Source organism: Chanodichthys erythropterus, chromosome 19 (assembly GCF_024489055.1).
Source record: "Chanodichthys erythropterus isolate Z2021 chromosome 19, ASM2448905v1, whole genome shotgun sequence".
Classification (NCBI taxonomy): Eukaryota; Metazoa; Chordata; class Actinopteri; order Cypriniformes; family Xenocyprididae; genus Chanodichthys; species Chanodichthys erythropterus.
In genome coordinates this window covers 11,120,610-11,143,020 of record NC_090239.1, presented here as the reverse complement: position 1 = coordinate 11,143,020, position 22,411 = coordinate 11,120,610, and the positions used below count along the sequence as shown (strand labels likewise).

The window sequence follows — 22,411 nt, the reverse complement described above, 5'->3', positions numbered from 1 at the left end:
TATCAATATAATTTCAGACATCTAAAATGGCTTTCTTACTAGTAACAATAACATTCATGATATCAGAAACTAACATTGTGACTAGTGAAAATCAAACTATTGATATCAAAAATTGCATTTTTACTAGTATACCAATGAGCATGTCAACTAGTGAAAATTTAATTGTTGATATCAAGAAATCATATCCTGAGAATGAATAAAAGTCAAAACGGTTTGCCATAGACAACTAACGCTCAAATATCACACGTATAATAAAATATCACACTGATAATAAAGCACTTAAAAAAAGTTTTTCATTTGTACTTTCAAGTCTTCCTCTAGCCTTGCCCCTTTAGACTGTATAACATTACACTATTTTGATCATGATGTATGTCACAAACATGATTTATTTCAACTTTAACTTCAGTTATTAAAAGCTTAGTTTATTTTTGGGGCGAAAAAAAAATAAATTTTCACCAATCCCTCCTATCTCGTCTACAAGTTTAAATCATACAATGTAGCAAATCCAGTTTGATATTTTCAAGACCACCTAAAAGAAAACAAAGATTGCCCTCTAGTGGACATATGGCTGATAAAAGACAACATGAGCTCTTGATTTGATCACTGATCTTTATTTAAAACCTGATGTGACAGCATGTTAGAAATTTCTTGCAGTGTAAATCTGAAATATTAGCATTGTTTTCAATGTGACAAATGAGGCCACATTGTAATCTCCCACATCTTTGGTGTGTTTCCCATATAAATGTATTGTTTAATAACAATATTGGTCACAGATCAAGTGTATCACAATAATTAAGAATTCTAACAATGTAGTATCAAACAAAACAAATTAAATACACAATACAAAGAGCCGTGTGTCTCAACCTTGACTTTTCTCTCTTAGCCCCTGAAAGGTGTCTGAATAAGAGTATTAAAGAAAATTAAGCTGGTATTACTTGTCAGTAAAGTCCATTTTGAAAGTGATCGCAAAACAGGAAAGCTGTCCGTTTGTCCTGCTGGCTTGGTCCAAGTTCAGTAGCAAAAAAGAGTCCTCCACAGGAAAATGCAGTACCATCAATACATTTACAAAGACAGAAGAACTTATACATATATTTACACAATGCAGAGCATTATAAAGGCTTGGCAACACTTAGAAACAGACCCTCTCTTGTACTTCTGTTCAGCAATCACAATTAGATATGGCCAGGAGGATGTGTTTTAAACAAACCAACATGGTGAACAAGTTTGGTCAAACACTTAATATATCAAAGACTTCATGAGCCACAGTTCTCTAGCACATTCTTATTTATTGTACGGACTGTGGTGGCTTTGAACACTAGCTCCTTGTTTAAATTGCATTGTGAGTGTGTGTGTTGTAAGTACAGCAGCTGCATCGATCTATGAAATCTTGCAGCTCGTCCGTGCGCAGTTCTGGGAAGGGCTCAGTGGCGGATAGATGATTTTGGATTTTTTGGTTCCGTTCCTTTTTTTAGCGCTGCTGGCTATGACCGAGTAGGAACGTCCGTGCATCATCCTGGCGTTGAGGCCGTTGGCCATGGAGAAGGACTTCAGATGGCTCTTTAAGGCAACAGGAAGTGGAAGTTTGTCCACAAGGTGCACTGGAGTGCAGGAAACGATAGAACGACAGCACAGGTCCTGCAGACTTAACACTGGACAAAAGAGAGAGAGAAAAAAAGAACAGGTTTTGGTTAAAAGCAACATATTAAGGACCGTAAAAAAATCCTCAGTTCACAAGCATGGCTGAAAGATTAATGTTTTATTTCTTCTGAGTCAAATTCAAAACTCAAATGTACATTCGCATGCGATCTATCATCATATAGTTCAGAGTCTGTTTGTCTTACAAGGATGAAGTCATGCAATGGAAACAAGGAGCTGTTTTATCATATTCCTTGGCCTTTAAATAATCTCCAGTCAAAATAAACATATGATGCTTTTACTCAGCAAATGTTTTCATATCGCTTGACCTTGTTCCTACAAGCATTTTTCTAGCATAAACCAAAGCTATGATTATTAAAAGAAATGTGCTGTGGGGGCGGCAGGCTGTTGCATTGATATTTGAACACTGGGTGTCTCTGCTGTGAGCCGTATAAAGTCTCAAAGCTTTGCATACTTCAGGTTTCTCAAGCGTTCCTTTGGCCTATACATAATTGCAGCATTGGTCTAAGGAAAAAAAACCAAAAAAAAAACATGTATGGCTGTTGCTTACGTGGTAATTCTCAGAAAAGGCTCTAGTAAAAGGTCTCCTTTAATCTATGACAGAGTTCCTTAATGCATCATCTCATGTCAGAAGCATTTATGGTGAAGCTTGTTTAATTCCCCAAGAGAACATTTCCAACCTCACCAACATAATGAGTCATAGGGAGATGTTGATGGAAGTGCAGTGAACACAACACAACGGTGGTATTGTTGCAAAACATTGACTATTGTAGAGATTTAGCTGTCTTTTCTCTCTTTTATATGATTTAATTACATTTATGTAATGTTGTAAATGTAACTGACATTTATACTGCAACAATTATTAAAAATATATTTCCATTTTTTAGATAAAAATATAACATTTTAATATAATATAATATAATATAATATAATATAATATAATATAATATAATATAATATAATATAATATAATATAATATAATATAATATAATATAATATAATATAATATAATTAATATAATATAATATTTCTTGTATCAGATGTCAGAACTCCTAAGAAAAAGAAGGCTAGACATTAGCAGGTAAAAATTGCTTTTTCATTCACAAATTATCAAATTTCTTCTTTAACACATAGTATTTTAAAACATTTAAAAGATACATGTTGTATTTCTGTAGTAAACTTCAACTAAACATATATGAATAAATCCTTTTACTTAGTTTCTCAACTATGTTAAAGGTAGGGTAGGCAAATTGTTTTATAAACATCTTTTTGTTACACTGGTTGAAACTCTCTTCACATACTTATAACAATCAATAATAGAAGTGGTCTACTGTAAATTTAAAAAAAATGTACATACATCTTTTGTGGAAGTCTCAGGACCAAAAAAATCTTAGTCCAATCATTGCATTCGGTCTGAATCCTACCTGCCTGTCAACATATGTATTTCTATACCTCCGCGTACCCTTCTCACGCAGACATCACACGTCATCAGCGCGTTCGCTATGCAGAATTTGTAAACAGACAGTCGGTGAGCGCCACAAAAACAGCAGCCACCCTTTATAGTTCCCCCTGAACTAAAACAATGAGTTTATGCTGCGTTCACACCATATCGTGACCATAAATACGAGATGGCAACGCGTGACGTCCTATCCGATGCCGGATTTATGCGTCAACACTATCAACACTGACATGAATCTGCAGCAGTCAGGTGGTACAAGTTGTTTCCGTTCATTATTATTGTAATGTTATGTGCTTTGATCTCATGCATTCAAAGCTATCTTGCTATTGCTAGCCGCTCCAAAATTGCCTACCATACCTTTAAGTATGATATCATGATAGAGAATGATTTTTACGTCCTGGTTTCCTATACAATATGTGCAAACATGGGCAAAAAATGATGTTCTTAACTTATACTGTTCAGTGTTTAACAACATGTTTTGGGGCTAACGTGTAATGTAAAAACATACTGTAATAATGAGAATAATAATGTGAATGCTAGATGTTTCATAGAAATATACTGTATTTCATAGCAATATTGTTTTTTAACCTGTAGTGTCTTCCTATTATGTAAAACATCCTGATGCCTCCTACAAAGGACATAAAAAATAAATTTGAAATGTTTATTAACAAGAAAAAGTTTGAAATCTATTAAATACATCTGATGACTACAAAATATTGTTCACTTTCCATATTTTGTAAGTGTGACATCAACTATTGGTAAAAACAAAGGACAGGAAGCTTCCAAACCTCCAAATATCTGATGTATCTATAAAACCTTTGATGTCCTCTTTAGCGAGCACCAAGACTTAATTGTGAGAAATTCACATAAAACAAATGTCATACAGTGACAAAAGTGAATTTCTGAGACACAGCTGAATAATGACCATATCATATATGTCTGAATGTAAATAAAAACCATATTATAAACAAAAGATCTATTTTGTTTGTATGAAGCCTTGTTACCTTTATTGGGTCTCCAAAGTCGCTCCATACCATGCCTCATGAGCACAATTCGGGCCAACTCAGTGAAGGACTCAGTAATGTTGAAGTTACAGAGAGGGCTGACCTCGAAGAATGTGACACCTAGTCGCTCTGCAAAGGCCTGGGCGTGCTCAGTGGTCACCTGACGCTTATAGGCCAGGTGAAGTCTGTTTCCCACCAGGATCTTGGGAACACCTGGTGCATGCTGGGTAAAAAAAGAAAAAAGTACATCAATGGTACATTAACAATCGCATCGGGACATTGCTGGTTTCCTGATGTGTTTCATATTTATGTCAAGACAATCGCTTTAATAATAAAGCAATTTTGAAACAACTCGCACAGCCAGTGTTCGCATCATCAGCCCCCTGCTATTGACACGGATTACTTACAAAGCCTCTGTTATTATCATTTATAATTGCAACAATTATAATCATAACCGAGTTGCATAAAACAGCACATTTCCTGATCTAAGGAGATACACATCTATATTAGCACCTTCTCAAGATGATTAGCTTATGTTTTATTCAGATCTTCAATGCAATTCCAAAACCACTAGTATGACCGCATGTCTGTTTATACTCATAATGCACTTCTTGTTTAACATGCTTAATACTGTATCTACTACAGTAGTTTTTGGATCTGAGTGACCTGAGTTTACCTCATCGATCTCTTTAATCCATCTGTCGATGCCATCAAAAGACCACCGGTTTGTGATGTCATATACAAGGATAACACCCTGTGAGAAACAAAATGTATTAGTTATAGACAACATACATTTTATTAAACTTAAATGCACTTTCAATTCAAAATGCAAGAAAAAATTGATTTTTGACTAAGCTTTTAAGTTTGAATTAAATAAACAACACATTCAACCTCATCTCAGATGATAAGAAAACATTTTTCAAAGTCAATGTGGTACCATCTCATATTGTATGTGCCTAATATTGTTGGCTAAGAAGTTTACGATGTAATGTCAGTAAAGAGTGTGGCATTGCTCCAAGAGTTGCTGTTATTAGGATATCTGTGTTTGCCAGAACAAGGAAATGTCATGTCAACAGTACCAGTCCACTGCGATTTATAGCATACCACACTTTCAACAGGAACTGTTGATCTTTGGGTGTGGTGTTTAACAACAGTGGGATTTCAGAGATATTCAAAAGCCCATTTCCTAAAGTCCATTTGTCCATTATATACAATGGGCTCACACATAACCTCGCGAATGGTGTCTGATAAAATTATTTTGAAATAATACATTATATATATATATATATATATATATATATATATATATATATATATATATATATATATATATATATATATATATATATATATATATATATACATACAGTGGGTACGGAAAGTATTCAGACCCCCTTAAATTTTTCACTCTTTGTTATATTGCAGCCATTTGCTAAAATCATTTAAGTTATTTTTTTTTCTTCATTAATGTACACACAGCACCCCATATTGACAGAAAAACACAGAATTGTTGACATTTTTGCAGATTTATTAAAAAAGAAAAACTGAAATATCACATGGTCCTATGTATTCAGACCCTTTGCTGTGATGCTCATATATTTAACTCAGGTGCTGTCCATTTCTTCTGATCATCCTTGAGATGGTTCTACACCTTCATTTGAGTCCAGCTATGTTTGATTATACTGAGTGGACTTGATTAGGAAAGCCACACACCTGTCTATATAAGACCTAACAGCTCACAGTGCATGTCAGAGCAAATGAGAATCATGAGGTCAAAGGAACTGCCTGAAGAGCTCAGAGACAGAATTGTGGCAAGGCACAGATCTGGCCAAGGTTACAAAAAAAATTCTGCTGCACTTAAGGTTCAGTTAAGTTCACTTAAGCACAGTGGTCTCCATAATCCTTAAATGGAAGATGTTTGGGATGACCAGAACCCTTCCTAGAGCTGGCCGTCCGGCCAAACTGAGCTATCGGGGGAGAAGAGCCTTGGTGAGAGAGGTGAAGAAGAACCCAAAGAAAAAAAATTAACTTAAATGACTTTAGCAAATGGCTGCAATATAACAAAGAGTGAAAAATTTAAGGGGTCTGAATACTTTCCGTACCCACTGTATATATATATATATATATATATATATATATATATATTTATACATACATACACACACACTCAAATTTAAATAAATATTTATTAATAAAATCATTTATTTACTTATTTTTTATTTAAAACTGAATGTATATACAATTAAAATATTGTATCTACAATTTTTCCAAAGTGTTTTTTTTTTTTTTTTTTCCTTTCGCTGTTATACCTGTGCTCCTCTGGAATATGAGCGGAATATGGTGCAGAATCTGCCTTGTCCTGAGGTGTCCCTGCAAAACAACACAACACAGAGGGTCCACATCACAAAGAACACATTCATCTTACTTCTGTTCTTCAATACGTCTGTAGCTATTGTCTCTCCCTCTGCCTGGTGACATGAGGAGCTTTCTGTGGTTGGTGCCAGGGCAGCAGACTTTGAGTAGGAGCAGTGAAATGAATCATTCACCATCCAGGGCTGAGAGCAGCACCAAGATGTGCCAGTCATGTTGCAATGGGTAGGACTGGAGTATCACAAACACTTTGCTCTAAAATGCTTCGTCTGTCAAGGCCAGATTATCAATAATTGATTCCAGACTTTTGCAAAAAGCTCAGTTCTCTTCAAATGTGCAAGAATTTATAAACGACTTCTAGGCATGGCTAGTGGGATGGACTTGGCTGAATTTTTCACTGGAAGTTTGTTGAGGAGCGCTGTAATTAACATAGCCAGACGTTTGGCATGTTCACTTCATATTTTAGAAACCAAAAAGACCTTATTGAGAGTACACAGGCATGATGGAATGGAGAGGGAAAACTTAAAACTCTCTTCATGCTCAGTTTGTGTTCAAGAAGGTAACAGGAAGAAATCAAGCTGAAACTTAAAAGTTCAACTTGTGTTTCTAGGAGATGTCAGGTGCTGCAGTCATGGGTTTCCAGTTTACCAGGAGAAGTAACTGTGATGTAATGCTACTCACCAAAGCTGGAGCTTGACTCTGCGTCCATCGAGGAGTATAGTAGTTGTCTTGTAGTCAATTCCTACAAGTGAAAAAGAAAAACAAAATTACTTAAAGGTGAAGTGTGTAATTTATGCAGCACTAGCGTCAAGTGTAATTGCAAAAGTGAACTGGTTTCCTACACAAACAGAATAAAGCACATTAAACTAGAAGAAAGACACCTTAAACAGATGAATTGTTATTCAATTATTCATTTTACACTATCATTCAAAATGGGTTAGTAAGAACTTTTTTTTTTCTTTTTTTTTAATAAATTAAATTAAGCCAGGAAGCATTAGATTGATCAAAAGTGACAGTAAAGACGTTTATAATGTTAAAAATATTTCTATTTCAAATAAATGCTATACTTTTGTTGTGTTCTATGTTCTATTCATCAGAGAATCCTGATAAAAAGGTTTTCAGAAAATATTAAGCAGCACAACTGTTTTCAACATTGATAATAATAAGAAATTTTAGCCAATTAGAATGGTTTCTAAAGGATCATGTGACACTGTAGACTGGCTACTGAAAAGGAATACATTAACAAGAGTAAATTATATTTTAAAAAATAATAATATAGAAAACAGCCATTTTAAATTGTAATAATAATTCACAATATTACTGTTTTTACTGTACTGTATTAATATAGCGTACTGTATTATAAATATAGCGTTGGTGCATAAGAGGCTTATTTCAGAAGCAAAAAAATCTCACCAGATACAAACTTTGAACTGTAGTTTATGTTCAACTGAAAAAAAGAGACAAAGTAACACTGACAAAATAAGTTATTGGCTACCAATATTTCTAATTACAATAATAACCAAATAAAAAATAAAAAAAACTTTGATGATGACATTTTCAGTTTATACAAAAGTAATTTGCTGCATCCGAAATTGAATACTTCCCTACTATACAGTATGCAAAGTATACCAAAGACTATAGAATAACACAAGACATGTCACTCGTATTGTTTTGAATGGGAGAAAGTGTAATGCGTAATATGGCAAATACGTCCCTCCTTCAAAATAAGAGCCAATTGCCGACTGGTAAAGTCATCGTGTCACTGCAGCGGCCGTTAGAAGCACCGGTTTCTATAGAAAGTCAGACACGCGCCTACGAAATGAGGCACAAGAGATGCGCATTTAGGTCTGCGCATGCGCATTAGCTTGATCCAGCCTAAAAAATACAGTTTTTTTGTCATGATTCGAGCATTTGGAAAACAAATTATGAGACCGTTGTTGTCAGAATTCATTGCTGATTTCATATATGAAATTTAATCGAAAGCTTGACAAACAGCTTTGGAGAATTTGATGTTTCCCCATTCAAAGAGATAGGAGCTGCATGGATGCCCAGGGCTGCGTTCCAGTTCGGTTTTAGACACGCACTCGCGAACTTCCCTAAACACTTCCCCTCAGGGGAATCCCTGCCACCATTTTGAAGTGCGTTCCACTTCGTTAAGTGGACGAGGGAAGTTTATATGGACAGACCCTCGCTCCCTCGATTTTGACCGAGGGAGCGAGTCTACTTCATATGTACACTTCAGGCAGCTCCATAACCCACAATGCAACACGATTGTGACGTCACCACATATCGTGTTTAATTTACCCCACCACAAACAACTCTGATATATTAATTATTTTTTAAACATTTAAAACACACTTATATACATATAGACTGCTGTATTAAACAATTTTGTAAGGGGAAAAAATAAATAATAAAACAGCTCCATTGCAGATTCCAAGTGATCAAGGGCTTAGGACGTTCCAGTTCAGCCCATACAAAGGTTCCGCCAGAAGTGGGCACTCGTGCAACGTAAGCAATGACGTACATCCGAGTCAACGAGACCGAGTGAAGTTAGCGAGGGAAGGGCATTTAAAAACCGAACTGGAACGCAGCCCAGGATGCCCGAGAGGTGTTACAAAGATGGCCGCCGAGTGAAATGACTTGTCTTAAAGGGACTTTGAGTATACTAAACAGTATGTCATTGCAGTGTGTATAAATGCATTGTACGTATATGAAAAACAGTAGGTGGAAAGTACAGAAAACCTGCTACATCTGCCAAGATTTTGAAGTGCATATTCGATGGACACTTCACTATTAAAACAAGTGTAGTACCCACACAGTATGCAATTTCAGACACAGCGAATGTCATGATGCTAGTTCGTTGTGACTGGTTGCCAGGGTGTTGCTAAACAACAACTAATGTCTTATGATTGGTTTTTGGCATGATGTTATGTGGTAGTTAAAGGGTTTGGGGCAAAGTTACTTAGTTATCCAAGTTAAAAGATCCCGTCTAAATGATATTCTGGTCCCTACGTATAGCTATTTAATTGTCCGCCTGCCAAAATTCATAAAGCCTGATAGCTTAGTAAAGTAAAAACATCTCTCTTAAACAAGCTGTGCAATTTGAGGTATCATTCATGTTGATAACATAAACAGTGCAGGATGGGTTATACAACAAAGTAGGGTTTTGTCCAAATTCCTAGTATGAGCAATAAAGCAAATACCACTAATAATCTAATAACTGCAAATGGGAAAAGCAACCGGTGAGAACCGCTGTAGAGTGTTCCAGAGAGAGTTTACATATTATGTTCAAATAAAGACTACATTCTTTTAGTCTTAACCAATATTTAATTTTACAGTGTCCTTCTTTTGATCCTGAATTTGGGTGACAGCAACTATGATTAAGTGGTGTCTGTTGTTATGAACATAACACTTGAGGAGGATGCCTGGACTGAGATTGGAAGGCTTTAGTGTCACCTCCATGGGGGTTCCAGGTTCCACACACATACAAACTGACATTCTGAACACTTTTTCTCCTAGGGAATTTCAGAGCCCATCACACATTCCACTGTGATGAGAATGAAATCCAACACTGTAAAAATATACATGGAACAACTGGGAGATTCCATTAAGGTGACAGAAAGAGGATTTCAAAACACCATGACTGTCACTAAAGAATGGAATCAAATGAACCAAACACAATCCCAAGTCACCCAGTGAACTGTGAGGTCACTCTCGTGAATTACAGCATATCAAAAGGTATGCACTAATGGTGAGGTGTGACCCTCATGTTCTGTACATTAAAAATGAAGTATCAGGTATCAAGTCCTCCATGAAAAATGATGCTTTAGTTCTGTTTGGAGTCACAAAATATATAAAACATAATAAAAGTGAAGATTTATTTATTGGTGATAAAACAGGCTATTAATATGCTTTAAATAATATCTGATTAAGTCAGAGAAACATTTATTATATCTTTTAAAAGTGTGGGGTCGGTGAGATTTTTTAAATGTTTTTGAAAGACGTCTCTATGGAAGCTTGTTTCCGCCATAAAAAAATGTATAATTGCGTCTTATTTCTCAGAATTATGCAATTATGAGTTATAGAGTGGGTACGGAAAGTATTCAGACCCCCTTAAATTTTTCACTTTTTGTTATATTGCAGCCATTTGCTAAAATCATTTAAGTTCATTTTTTTCCTCATTAATGTACACACAGCACCCCATATTGACAGAAAAACACAGAATTGTTGCAGATTTATTAAAAAAGAAAAACTGAAATATCACATGGTCCTAAGTATTCAGACCCTTTGCTGTGATGCTCATATATTTAACTCAGGTGCTGTCCATTTCTTCTGATCATCCTTGAGATGGCTCTACACCTTCATTTGAGTCCAGCTGTGTTTGATTATACTGATTGGACTTGATTAGGAAAGCCACACACCTGTCTATATAAGATCTTACAGCTCACAGTGCATGTCAGAGCAAATGAGAATCATGAGGTCAAAGGAACTGCCTGAAGAGCTCAGAGACAGAATTGTGGCAAGGCACAGATCTGGCCAAGGTTACAAAAAAATTCTGCTGCACTTAAGGTTCTTAAGAGCACAGTGGCCTCCATAATCCTTAAATGGAAGACATTTAGGACGACCAGAACCCTTCCTAGAGCTGGCCGTCCAGCCAAACTGAGCTATTGGGGGAGAAGAGCCTTGGTGAGAGAGGTAAAGAAGAACCCAAAGATCACTGTGGCTGAGCTCCAGAGATGCAGTCAGGAGATGGGAGAAAGTTGTAGAAAGTCAACCATCACTGCAGCCCTCCACCAGTTGGGGCTTTATAGCAGAGTGGCCTGACGGAAGCCTCTCCTCAGTGCAAGACACATGAAAGTCCGCCTGAAGGACTCCAAGATGAGAAATAAGATTCTCTGGTCTGATGAGACCAATATAGAACCTGTTGGCCTTAATTCTTAGAGGTATGTGTGGAGAAAACCAGGCACTGCTCATCACCTGTCCAACACAGTTCCAACAGTGAAGCATGGTGGTGGCAGCATCATGCTGTGGGGGTGTTTTTCAGCTGGTTGCAATCGAGGGAAAGATGAATGCGGCCAAGTACAGGGATATTCTGGATGAAAACCTTCTCCAGAGTGCTCAGGACCTCAGACTGAGCCGAAGGTTTACCTTCCAACTAGACAATGACCCTAAGCACACAGCTAAAATAACGAAGGAGTGGCTTCACAAGAACTCCGTGACTGTTCTTGAATGGCCCAGCCAGAGCCCTGACTTAAACCCAATTGAGCATCTCTGGAGAGACCTAAAAATGGCTGTCCACCAACGTTTACCATCCAACCTGACAGAACTGGAGAGGATCTGCAAAGGGGAATGGCAGAGGATCCCCAAATCCAGGTGTAAATTGTTGCATCTTTACCAAAAAGACTCATGGCTGTATTAGATCAAAAGGGTGCTTCTACTAAATACTGAGCAAAGGGTCTGAATACTTAGGACCATGTGATATTTAAGTTTTTCTTTTTTAATAAATCTGCCAAAATATCATAAATTCTGTGTTTTTCTGTCAATATGGGGTGTTGTGTGTACATTAATGAGGAAATACAATGAACTTAAATGATTTTAGCAAATGGCTGCAAAATAACAAAGAGTGAAAACTTAAAGGGGGTCTGAATACTTTCCGTACCCACTGTAAAGTCAGAATTGTGTGATATAAACTCACAATTGCTTCATATCAATTGCTTGATATCATCAAATAAACAATTGTGAGATATAAACTTGCAATTCTGACTTCATAACACACAACTGCAAGTTATATAAGTTATATAAGAATTGTGTGTTATACAGTCAGAATTGTGAGTTATTAAGTCAGAATTGTGAGATATAAAATTGTGAGAAACTTTTTCTGCAGAATCGGACTTTATAACTCATCATTGCGAGTTTATATCTCACAATTCTGAGAAAAGTCAGAATTACGAGTTTATATCTCACAATTGCGAGAAAATAAAGTCAGAATTGCAACTTTGTTTCTAACGCACATTTGACACATCTGACTTTATATCTCCAATTCTGACATTATAACTTGCAATTGTATATATTAATTGTATTTACTTGCAATTCTGAGAAAAGAGGTCAGAACTGCAAGATGTTACCTAACAATTGTGAGGAAAAAAAAGTCCAAATTGTGAGATAAAGAGTTGCAATTTCCTTTTTTATTTTTTATTTAGTGGTGGAAACAAGCTTCCATTCATTTCTAATGCTCACCAAGGCTGCATTTTTTTGATCAAAAATACAGTAAAAACAGTAATATTGTGATGTCTTCAGTGTCATGTGATCCTTCAGAAATATGCTGATCAGAGTTATGCTGATTTGGTGCTCAAGAAAAAATCTATTATTATTATCAATGTTGAATTTTTTTTTAATATTTTTGTGGAAACATGCATTTTTTCAGGATTCTTTGATGAATAGAAAGTTCAAAATAACAGCATTTATTTAAAATATGTGTTTTGTACAAATGTAAAAGTATGAAAATGGTTTGGTTGAGCAATAAATGCTTAAAAAATATCATCAAATAAACATGATCAGTTCCTTCATCATATTTTCAACCACTAAATAAATCTTTCATCAAGCTTTTGATAAAAGGCTTATTGTGAATTATTTAATTCAATGTGATGCATTTATACAAATATTGTATAACACCAGCTCTCTAGTACCATTTTTTTTTCTTTATAAAAATGTCTGCCTGTAGGATGCAGTCTTCCTGTTTGTGTGGGCAAGCTCTGATTCATCCTGACAGATTTTTTTCACACTAACTCTTTCTGTCTCCCCGCGCAATTACCCTGCTCTGCACCTCTCCTCACCTCCCTCACAACAACCAGCAGAGAGCCATAGACCTTTTCTGACGGGATGACACATACGCCGGATCAATGGGAGTAAGTGGATGAGGATGAAGCCTCCGTGGATAATGGTGTTCAAAATCTTGAGCTCAGGGAGAAACAGTTATGCTAACACTTACTGATCCATCCCCATGAAGCTTAAAGTCCTGAAATTATACACAAACCAAAAATACTGCAAGCTGCTTTGAGGCCTGTGGAGACGTTATGGCTGACCTGAAAATAACATCAAACAGATCGGCCGGAATTTAAAACAGCATAATTAAACTCCCATAGACCTTAGTCAGGGAAGACACCATGTATAAAGGTGCACCCAGTAAAAAAAACTGTACATTTAAAGCTGCAGTCCACGATTTTTCCTCTTTGTCGCCATCTCTGTTTGAAACATGCGATTGCAGTCATATGCGGAACAGTTATCTGTACGTGCGTTGTGCCTCGGCACAGCTTTTCAGCGCAGATGAATCTAATGCTTGCTGTCAGTCACCGCACTGGTGTGGATACTGTACTTCAGAATCACAGATTCTACGTCTTGAAAGTATGACCAATATAAGAATTTTCACTGGAAAATATCATCTGAACAAGTAAGTAACATGTCTGCCACTTTTGTTCTGACCAACTAAGGAAAAAAGCATTAGGCCTACAATAAATCGCGCTGCCAATGATGATTAAATCTAACGATCGCTTAGCTCAAATCATGCTAAACCACGCAGCTTATTATTACTGTCATACTTTGTTCTCAAATTGTTATTGTTAACAACATCAGCATTGCGTGACTGTGTATTTAGTGTGTATTAGCGTTACCTGTAGATTTCAATTTCTGTAGTCACTCCAGAAGTCTTTTGCTTTTTGGCTACGGGTGAATCTCCAATTACAATCCGCCATCAAAATGATAAGTTTAATTATTTCAGCTGCTGTGAGAAAAGGCTATAAATGTGCCGCTATTGGCAGCATCCTCACATGATATAACTGACTAGCCTCTTGACGGGACTCCTTCCTTTCTGTTTACGGACGTGATGTAATGACGCACAGAGGAATTGCTGCATGCTTGAATTTCCCGCGGAAATCCACCATGTCGCTCTTATTATAAAACATTATTACAAGCTTGCTGTTGTTGTTACAGATCCCTTGTTTCCCTGGACTCCATTTCCCAGAATCCTCCTGTTCTCCACACCTGCACTCACTTCCCTCGTCAGCTCCTCATCGTCACTCATCACCTGCACCTGGACTCTATTGTCAGCACTCCCCATATATTGCACTCACTCCCTTCACTCCTCGTCCGTTCTCTGTTTATGTTAGAGTTTGTATGGTGTTCTCTGCCTTCGTTTACATTAAAGTATTGTATGTTTGTGGAAATCCGTGATCTGCCTCCTCTTTACACCAGCAACCGTAACAGAAGAACGGACCCAAACCGACCGGATTTCCACAGAGAAAAAAAAAAATGGAGACTTTCCCCAGCTCCCTGGATCCAGCTCCTCCATCGCCTCTCACCCTAACAGCCAGCGAACGCATTATCGGGCTCCTGCAGGTAGGACGTTCGCTGGAGAGGTATGTGGAGGAGTTCGTTGAGCTTGCTTACTTGTCTAACTGGCCCGACGCTCAGTTGATCTCCCTGTTTTTGGATGGATTGGATGACGACACTATCCGTTTTGATGAACCTGTTTTTTGTTTCTCCTTAAGCGAAACTATCAATTTAATTTTGTGGTTGAATGGCTCCAAATTCTTAGTGAAAGAGGTTCAGGATCAGTGTTGTCGTCCGGTCCATCCAGAAACACGGTTGGCCGGGCCAGTCAGTCAACCTCCGGCTTCCTCCGCATACCGCTCCAGCGAACTCCCTGCCTGCCCCAGGCTGGACCCATATTCCGCTACTGGGCCCAGTAAGCGGAGGAGGAGGAAGAAAGCGGCCCCAGTGTCTCCAGAGCCCGCTCCAGTGTCTCCAGAGCCCGCTCCAGTGTCTCCAGAGCCCGCTCCAGTGTCTCCAGATCCCGCTCCAGTGTCTCCAGAGCCCGCTCCAGTGTCTCCAGAGCCCGCTCCAGTGTCTCCAGAGCCCGCTCCAGTGTCTCCAGAGCCCGCTCCAGTATCTCCAGAGCCCGCTCCAGTATCTCCAGAGCCCGCTCCAGTATCTCCAGAGCCCGCTCCAGTATCTCCAGAGCCAGCTCCAGTCCCCACAGAGCCAGCTCCAGTGCCTGTGGGGATTTTAATTGTATTTGAGGGGATGAAATGGCCCTCAACCCCAGTCTCCTCCGAGCCAAGTTCTCCAGTCTCCTCCGAGCCAAGTTCTCCAGTCTCCTCCGAGCCAAGTTCTCCAGTCTCCTCCGAGCCAAGTTCTCCAGTCTCCTCCGAGCAAGCAGCGCCAGTCTCCGCCGAGCAAGCAGCGCCAGTCTCCGCCGAGCAAGCAGCGCCAGTCTCCGCCGCCGAGCAAAGTTCTCCAGTCTCCGCCGCCGAGCAAAGTTCTCCAGTCTCCGCCGCCGAGCAAAGTTCTCCAGTCTCCGCCGCCGAGCAAAGTTCTCCAGTCTCCGCCGCCGAGCAAAGTTCTCCAGTCTCCGCCGCCGAGCAAAGTTCTCCAGTCTCCGCCGCCGAGCAAAGTTCTCCAGTCTCCGCCGCCGAGCAAAGTTCTCCAGTCTCCGCCGCCGAGCAAAGTTCTCCAGTCTCCGCCGCCGAGCAAAGTTCTCCAGTCTCCGCCGCCGAGCAAAGTTCTCCAGTCTCCGCCGCCGAGCAAAGTTCTCCAGTCTCCGCCGCCGAGCAAAGTTCTCCAGTCTCCGCCGCCGAGGCAAGTTCTCCAGTCTCCGCCGCCGAGCAAAGTTCTCCAGTCTCCGCCGCCGAGCAAAGTTCTCCAGTCTCCGCCGCCGAGCAAAGTTCTCCAGTCTCCGCCGCCGAGCAAAGTTCTCCAGTCTCCGCCGCCCGAGCAAAGTTCTCCAGTCTCCGCCGCCGAGCAAAGTTCTCCAGTCTCCGCCGCCGCTCTAAGTTCTCCAGTCTCCGCCGCCGATCATAGTTCTCCAGTCTCCGCCGCCGAGCAAAGTTCTCCAGTCTCCGCCGCCGAGCAAAGTTCTCCAGTCTCCGCCGCCGAGCAAAGTTCTCCAGTCTCCGCCGCCGAGCAAAGTTCTCCAGTCTCCGCCGCCGAGCAAAGTTCTCCAGTCTCCGCCGCCGAGCAAAGTTCTCCAGTCTCCGCCGCCGAGCAAAGTTCTCCAGTCTCCGCCGCCGAGCAAAGTTCTCCAGTCTCCGCCGCCGAGCAAAGTTCTCCAGTCTCCGCAGCAGAGCAAATTTCTCCAGTCTCCGCCGCCGATCAAAGTTCTACAGTCTCCGCCGCCGAGCAAAGTTCTCCAGTCTCCGCCGCCGAGCAAAGTTCTCCAGTCTCCGCCGCCGAGCAAAGTTCTCCAGTCTCCGCCGCCGAGCAAAAGTTCTCAAGTCTCCGCCGCCGAGCAAAGTTCTCCAGTCTCCGCCGCCGAGAAAAGTTCTCCAGTCTCCGCCGCCGAGCAAAGTTCTCCAGTCTCCGCCGCCGAGCAAAGTTCTCCAGTCTCCGCCGCCGAGCAAAGTTCTCCAGACTCCGCCGCCGAGCACACGTCTCCACACTCCGCCGCCGAGCAAAGTTCTCCAGTCTCCGCCGCCCGAGCAAAGTTCTCCAGTCTCCGACGCCTACGAGCCCTCAGCTCCAGCCGCCGCCGCCGAGCCAGCCGCTCCAGCCGCCGCCGCCGAGCCAGCCGCTCCAGCCGCCGCCGCCCGAGCCAGCCGCTCCAGCCGCCGCCGCCGGGCCAGCCGCTCCAGCCGCCGCCGCCGAGCCATCCGCTCCAGCCGCCGCCGCCGAGCCAGCCGCTCCAGCCGCCGCCGCCGAGCCAGCCGCTCCAGCCGCCGCCGCCGAACCAACTGCTCCTATGAACTGTGTTTTTGAAACCTCCAGCCCAAAGACTGTTTCCCCTCCCTGCCTCCCTCTCCCGCCTCCGTCCATATGTCTCAGCACTGAACCTTCACCTCAAGCCCCCTCGCCCAGATCTCCACCTCGGACCTCTGGGCGATTACCTTCACCCCGGCTCCAACCTCCCTCTGCTCCACCGTTACCCATCAGTCCACCAGCGTCACCAGTATCCATCCTGCCTCCACTCACACCTTGTGCACTCGTCAGCCTGCCCTTCCCTCTGGACTACACTCCTCCGTCTCCGCTCCGTCACTCCGTCCCTCTGTTTCAGTTGGCTTCCTCACTCCCCCCGGTGTTCTTTTTGTTGGCTGTCTTACTGCTTCTACTGCGGCCTTCTGGAGTCCCGGCTGCGCTTCGGTCGGCAGAGCCTTTGGTTCCGCCATCTCCCGCCGGTCCTTCAGCGCCGCCTGGGCTCAACGCCTCGAAGGCTTCGGCTCCTGACCCGCCATGGCTGCCCGCTGCACCTGACCCGCCATGGCTGCCCGCTGCACCTGACCCGCCATGTATGCCCGCTGCATGTCTGCCCGCTGCACCTGACCCGCCATGGCTGCCCGCTGCACCTGACCCGCCATGGCTGCCTTCGGCTCCTGACCCGCCATGGCTGCCTTCAACCCCTGACCCGCCATGGCTTTTGAGCCCGCCCTGGAGACCTCCACTCCAGTCTACTCATCCCCCTGCTCCGGTTTGAGGTCTCCAGGGCGCCCGCCCCCCTCCCGGTTGTTACATCTACGGCGCGAGGACGCGCCTACCGGGAGGGGGAGGTACTGTTACAGATCCCTTGTTTCCCTGGACTCCATTTCCCAGAATCCTCCTGTTCTCCACACCTGCACTCACTTCCCTCGTCAGCTCCTCATCGTCACTCATCACCTGCACCTGGACTCTATTGTCAGCACTCCCCATATATTGCACTCACTCCCTTCACTCCTCGTCCGTTCTCTGTTTATGTTAGAGTTTGTATGGTGTTCTCTGCCTTCGTTTACATTAAAGTATTGTATGTTTGTGGAAATCCGTGATCTGCCTCCTCTTTACACCAGCAACCGTAACAGTTGTGAATCGAGACAAGATAATTAGATAGTTTTGAATACTGGCTGGTTATGTACTTGCTCAAAAATTGATTTTGGATCATTTTTAACCAAAAAAAGTTGCGGACTGCAGCTTTAAACAATTTGTTTACAAAAAATTACATAGATACGCATAAGATAAGAGTCATTTCAGTACCAATAATTGGTTGATATTAAAATACTATAATACATTTTATAAATTAAAAATAAAATACTAAAAACTCAGTCATTGTTAGTGAATTTAGGCATCACAACAGTATAATATACAGTATGAAAAATCAATGTACCTTTTCAGATTTGATAAAGATTACATTTAACAGTGTTATTAAATTATTAGTGTTTTGAAATTTAAAATTTAGTCAGTGTTAAATGTCTAAATGTAAAAATAGGGCAAATGAGCATGCATTCATTACCAAAATATTGACCAACTAAAACTAATGCTGGCCAATAAACAATATGGTACACATAAATCCCTATTGTTATCTGAAAACAGTGGCTTTTGTGTGATCCTGCATCCGCACTGCAAGGCATCAGTATACATCCAAGAAGGTAATGCAACATAAACTAAAAACAGGCCTATTTGGTGATCATTTGAAATTAGATGTGATCTAAGACAACACAACATACAGAGCAGACTGTTCTTCTACCTCTCACAACCTCGTTTTCATTTGTGCAAAATTAAATACGCCGCCTGATTAAACTCCACAGTCGTTACATAACCTAAAACACATTGAGCAAGACATCAGCCTGTATGTTATTTATAAGATGGTGGGATAAATGTTTCAGTGGCACAGAACTGATTTCTCTCTTGGTGAAGAACAGCTGCAAGGCTTCAACTGTCACTGTTCCTTTAAAACCAAAGAGTCAATGCTCCCTTTTCATCGTTCAAACAAACAAATGGCTTGAGAGGTTCATGCAAGTGTTTAGATAAACATCAGAATGTTCCACTCTTTTATCGCCAGCAAAGCCTGGCTGCATCCTCATTCCCCTCAGCCGCATTTCGCTCAGCAGTCGGAGAGCACAGTTACGTAACAGCTTTGGCCAGTAGTAATAATCTCTATAAACAGAAATTCCAACAGAGACTTCTGCTGGCACGGCTATTAGACAAGAGCTCTCCCTTTCGAATCATAATGCAGTTTATCGACCATGTACATGTACGCACTTATAAGGAATTTTGTGAGTTGCTTCCAAGGTTATAATACAAAATAAATACAAAAGTTATAGAATATGACAGAAAAGGATGTAGATAAATGTTTTGAATCTGCTGAAGAGCAACTGCACCGGCCTATTAATTGCTTGCATATCCAATGTCTTGGAATCTGTTTTCTAAGTATTAGCATCCTGGCTGGGCTGTTTACTAGCCCTACGGGGACAATATTTTTTCTAGAGAGTATGTAAATGAATGTAGTATGAAGTCACTTTCACAAGCCTGCGGTGGGGTATTAAATTTTCAACACTGTTGCGCTAGAAATGAGCAACTAGAACTAGAGTTTAAAGTCAACATGAAAACTTGACCTTATTTACCTTCTTAATGCACATCCCTGATCTTATTGTGAATTATTAAATCTAGGGATGCACGATATATCGGCCACCATATCGGTATCGGCCGATATATGTTCATTTTTAATGTTATCATTATCGCCCCGATAAGAAAATTTGGCCGATATATAAAAGCCAATAAATAATGGATTTTTCCACTCAGATTCGCACTGTTCGCCAAGATGGTTTTGAAATGAATTTAAATGTAATTGGATTCACTTAAAAAATGAAAATACAGTACAACATGTGCAGCGCAAGTCTGTCATATAGGCCACATAAAATCATAATGAGAACATTATATTTTTGTGATTGGGACCTGGCTTTTAATGGTGAAACTTTTGTTTTTGTAATCAGGCTCTTAAAAATTATATGAAAATTTGGATTTAGATTTATCAGCCAATATATTGGTTATCGGCTTTCAAATATAAGAATTATCGGTTATCGGTATCGGCCAAAATGTTCATATCGGTGCATCCCTAATTAAATCACTGCACCTTATTTTGGTAATGATTAATCAAAATGCTCATTTGTTGACATCACTTAGGCTGTTCATTCTGGTTTAGAAAGTCAGCTTTTCACAATCCACAAAAGTCCTGCATGTTTGGAAGTGTCACATTACAGAAGTAAAATGGGCTGCGAATAGCAATTCATGCTGACTTTAAGAATATGTAGCAATAGCCATGTCCAAGTGATTCAAAGGCTTTTTAAGGGCTCTTGTTCTAAAGATTTTTCTTTGTTCCTATAACCTGTTGCCCCTCTTCTAAAAGTGGCTGGTATTCCTTCCTCAGCTGCTTGGATAAATGAGTACACAACTGTGCAAGCCACCCAGATCTCAGTCAGCATCTGACCCTAAATGAACAGGTTGGCCAGTGTTGCCAAGTCCATGAGTTTCCCGCGGAATTGGGCTACTTTTATACAGTTGCCGAGGGTTGTTTTTGTAGTCCGTAGGGTTAAAGCGACCACCCTGGAACGCGATTGGGCTAGTTTTGGATTGATTTTGTTGGGCAGACCTGGCAATCCTGAAGTTGTGTGTCAATTTACTTGCTAAATCGCTCCAGTGTAATCTAAGCTGTTAAAATGAAATCAGACCTAGCACTTTGACCAAATGCTGTAACAATGAAGATGAAGCATAGATGAATCATACATAAAGCATATTGTTCCTCCTGTTCAAGCAAGCATGGTGAAATAACAATAAAAGTATTTTGGGTGAACCTGTGATAGTCTTCTGGAGAAGATAAAGAAATTACTAACAATCAACAGACCTACAGGACTAGATCACACTGAGAGCTGATTTAATAGTTAATAAGTGATATGCAAGTCATTACATGCGTGTAAAAATGTTTTGATTTGTTAGTTATGTGATACCTTGCTTATGTCACACAGAATGTTGTTGGACTTTTAGAAGAGACGCATGAAAATGTGTTATTTAGCTGTGAAAGCCCAAAGGGGGGTTCACTACAGTTGATTTTGTCCCCTGGGAAGAGTTTTCCAAAACAGGGAGAAACTCATAACTACAACAACTACTACTCAGCTGCAAATAAGAGCTGGGCAAGATGAGCAATGTGACGTTTAAGATATGTGGCATATTTACTATTATAATAAATGAAACATTTAAAATAAATGTAGAACAGATGTACTTCAGTGGAGTTTGTTTAAAATGACAAGAATTATAGTGACAAAATGGTTTACAACAATTGATGCAAACATGATGCTTGGCAGCTTTATTCAGACTTTTTTGTAACATTATTGTAAGTAGTCTGAACATCATGATATATGATAAAAATGTTTAAAAAAAAAAAAAAACTACAATCCAATTAGTCCATGATAATAGATTAATCCAAAAATGAACTTTAGTCTCATTTGTACAGTACAGTGATTATAACTTACCCATATTGTATCCATAGGGTGATTCACTGGACCCATCCTGTAGACTGGCCAGTATTTCCCCTTTCCCCACATCACTGTCTCCAACCAGCAGGAATTTCAGGAGGAAATCATAAGCTTTTGCTGGGCTGCTCCTGTGGTTCATCTTCACATCAGCCCGATGACCCATTCTGGTGCATCATGTACTGTCCCTTGATGTACTTGTTTTAAATATCTCAAACCACCAGAACTGAACAATATAGCTGTTAAAAAATAAATTAAAAAAAACCTTGCGTATTCTTTACAAGTCTTTTCTGTGTTTAAAATTCCATGTCCAGTACATCACTAAAGCTGTCCTATTGTTCAAAGATTCTGGTTGTGGATCCACTGATGCTGTTGCGTCACATTAGTAGGTAAATAAAGACCCTCATATCTTTACAGTAGAATAACATAAGGCAAGTGACTATTAAAATTGGCTGGTTATACTTGTACAATAAATGCTAATCTTAATAAAGCACTCCTAATGTTTTTTATCTTTGTATTTCGAGCAAACCTGGTCCATTGAGCTCTCTGGCACGATCCCTCTCTTCTATCAGCCTCCCTAAACAGAAAAATGTAAGTTCATCCTTTGATTTTCCTTGATTGGTTCCTGTGTGGAGTTGCTAGGGCAGCTCTACTCTTT

General features: G+C 40.4%; 1 protein-coding gene across 1 annotated transcript; it reads right to left on the bottom strand.

Annotated features, from left to right (window-relative positions):
- Positions 1 to 614: 614 nt before the first annotated feature.
- On the bottom strand, positions 615 to 22,316 carry rab40b (RAB40B, member RAS oncogene family). The gene is made up of 7 exons (XM_067368996.1): positions 22,283 to 22,316; positions 21,754 to 21,992; positions 7,172 to 7,232; positions 6,430 to 6,490; positions 4,797 to 4,874; positions 4,121 to 4,343; positions 615 to 1,649 (listed from the first exon to the last, which is right to left on the bottom strand). Exons 2-7 carry the CDS (start codon positions 21,917 to 21,919, stop codon positions 1,378 to 1,380), a joined length of 861 nt encoding a protein of 286 aa, XP_067225097.1. The 5' UTR covers positions 21,920 to 21,992; positions 22,283 to 22,316; the 3' UTR covers positions 615 to 1,377.
- Between the last annotated feature and the right edge of the window lie 95 nt (positions 22,317 to 22,411).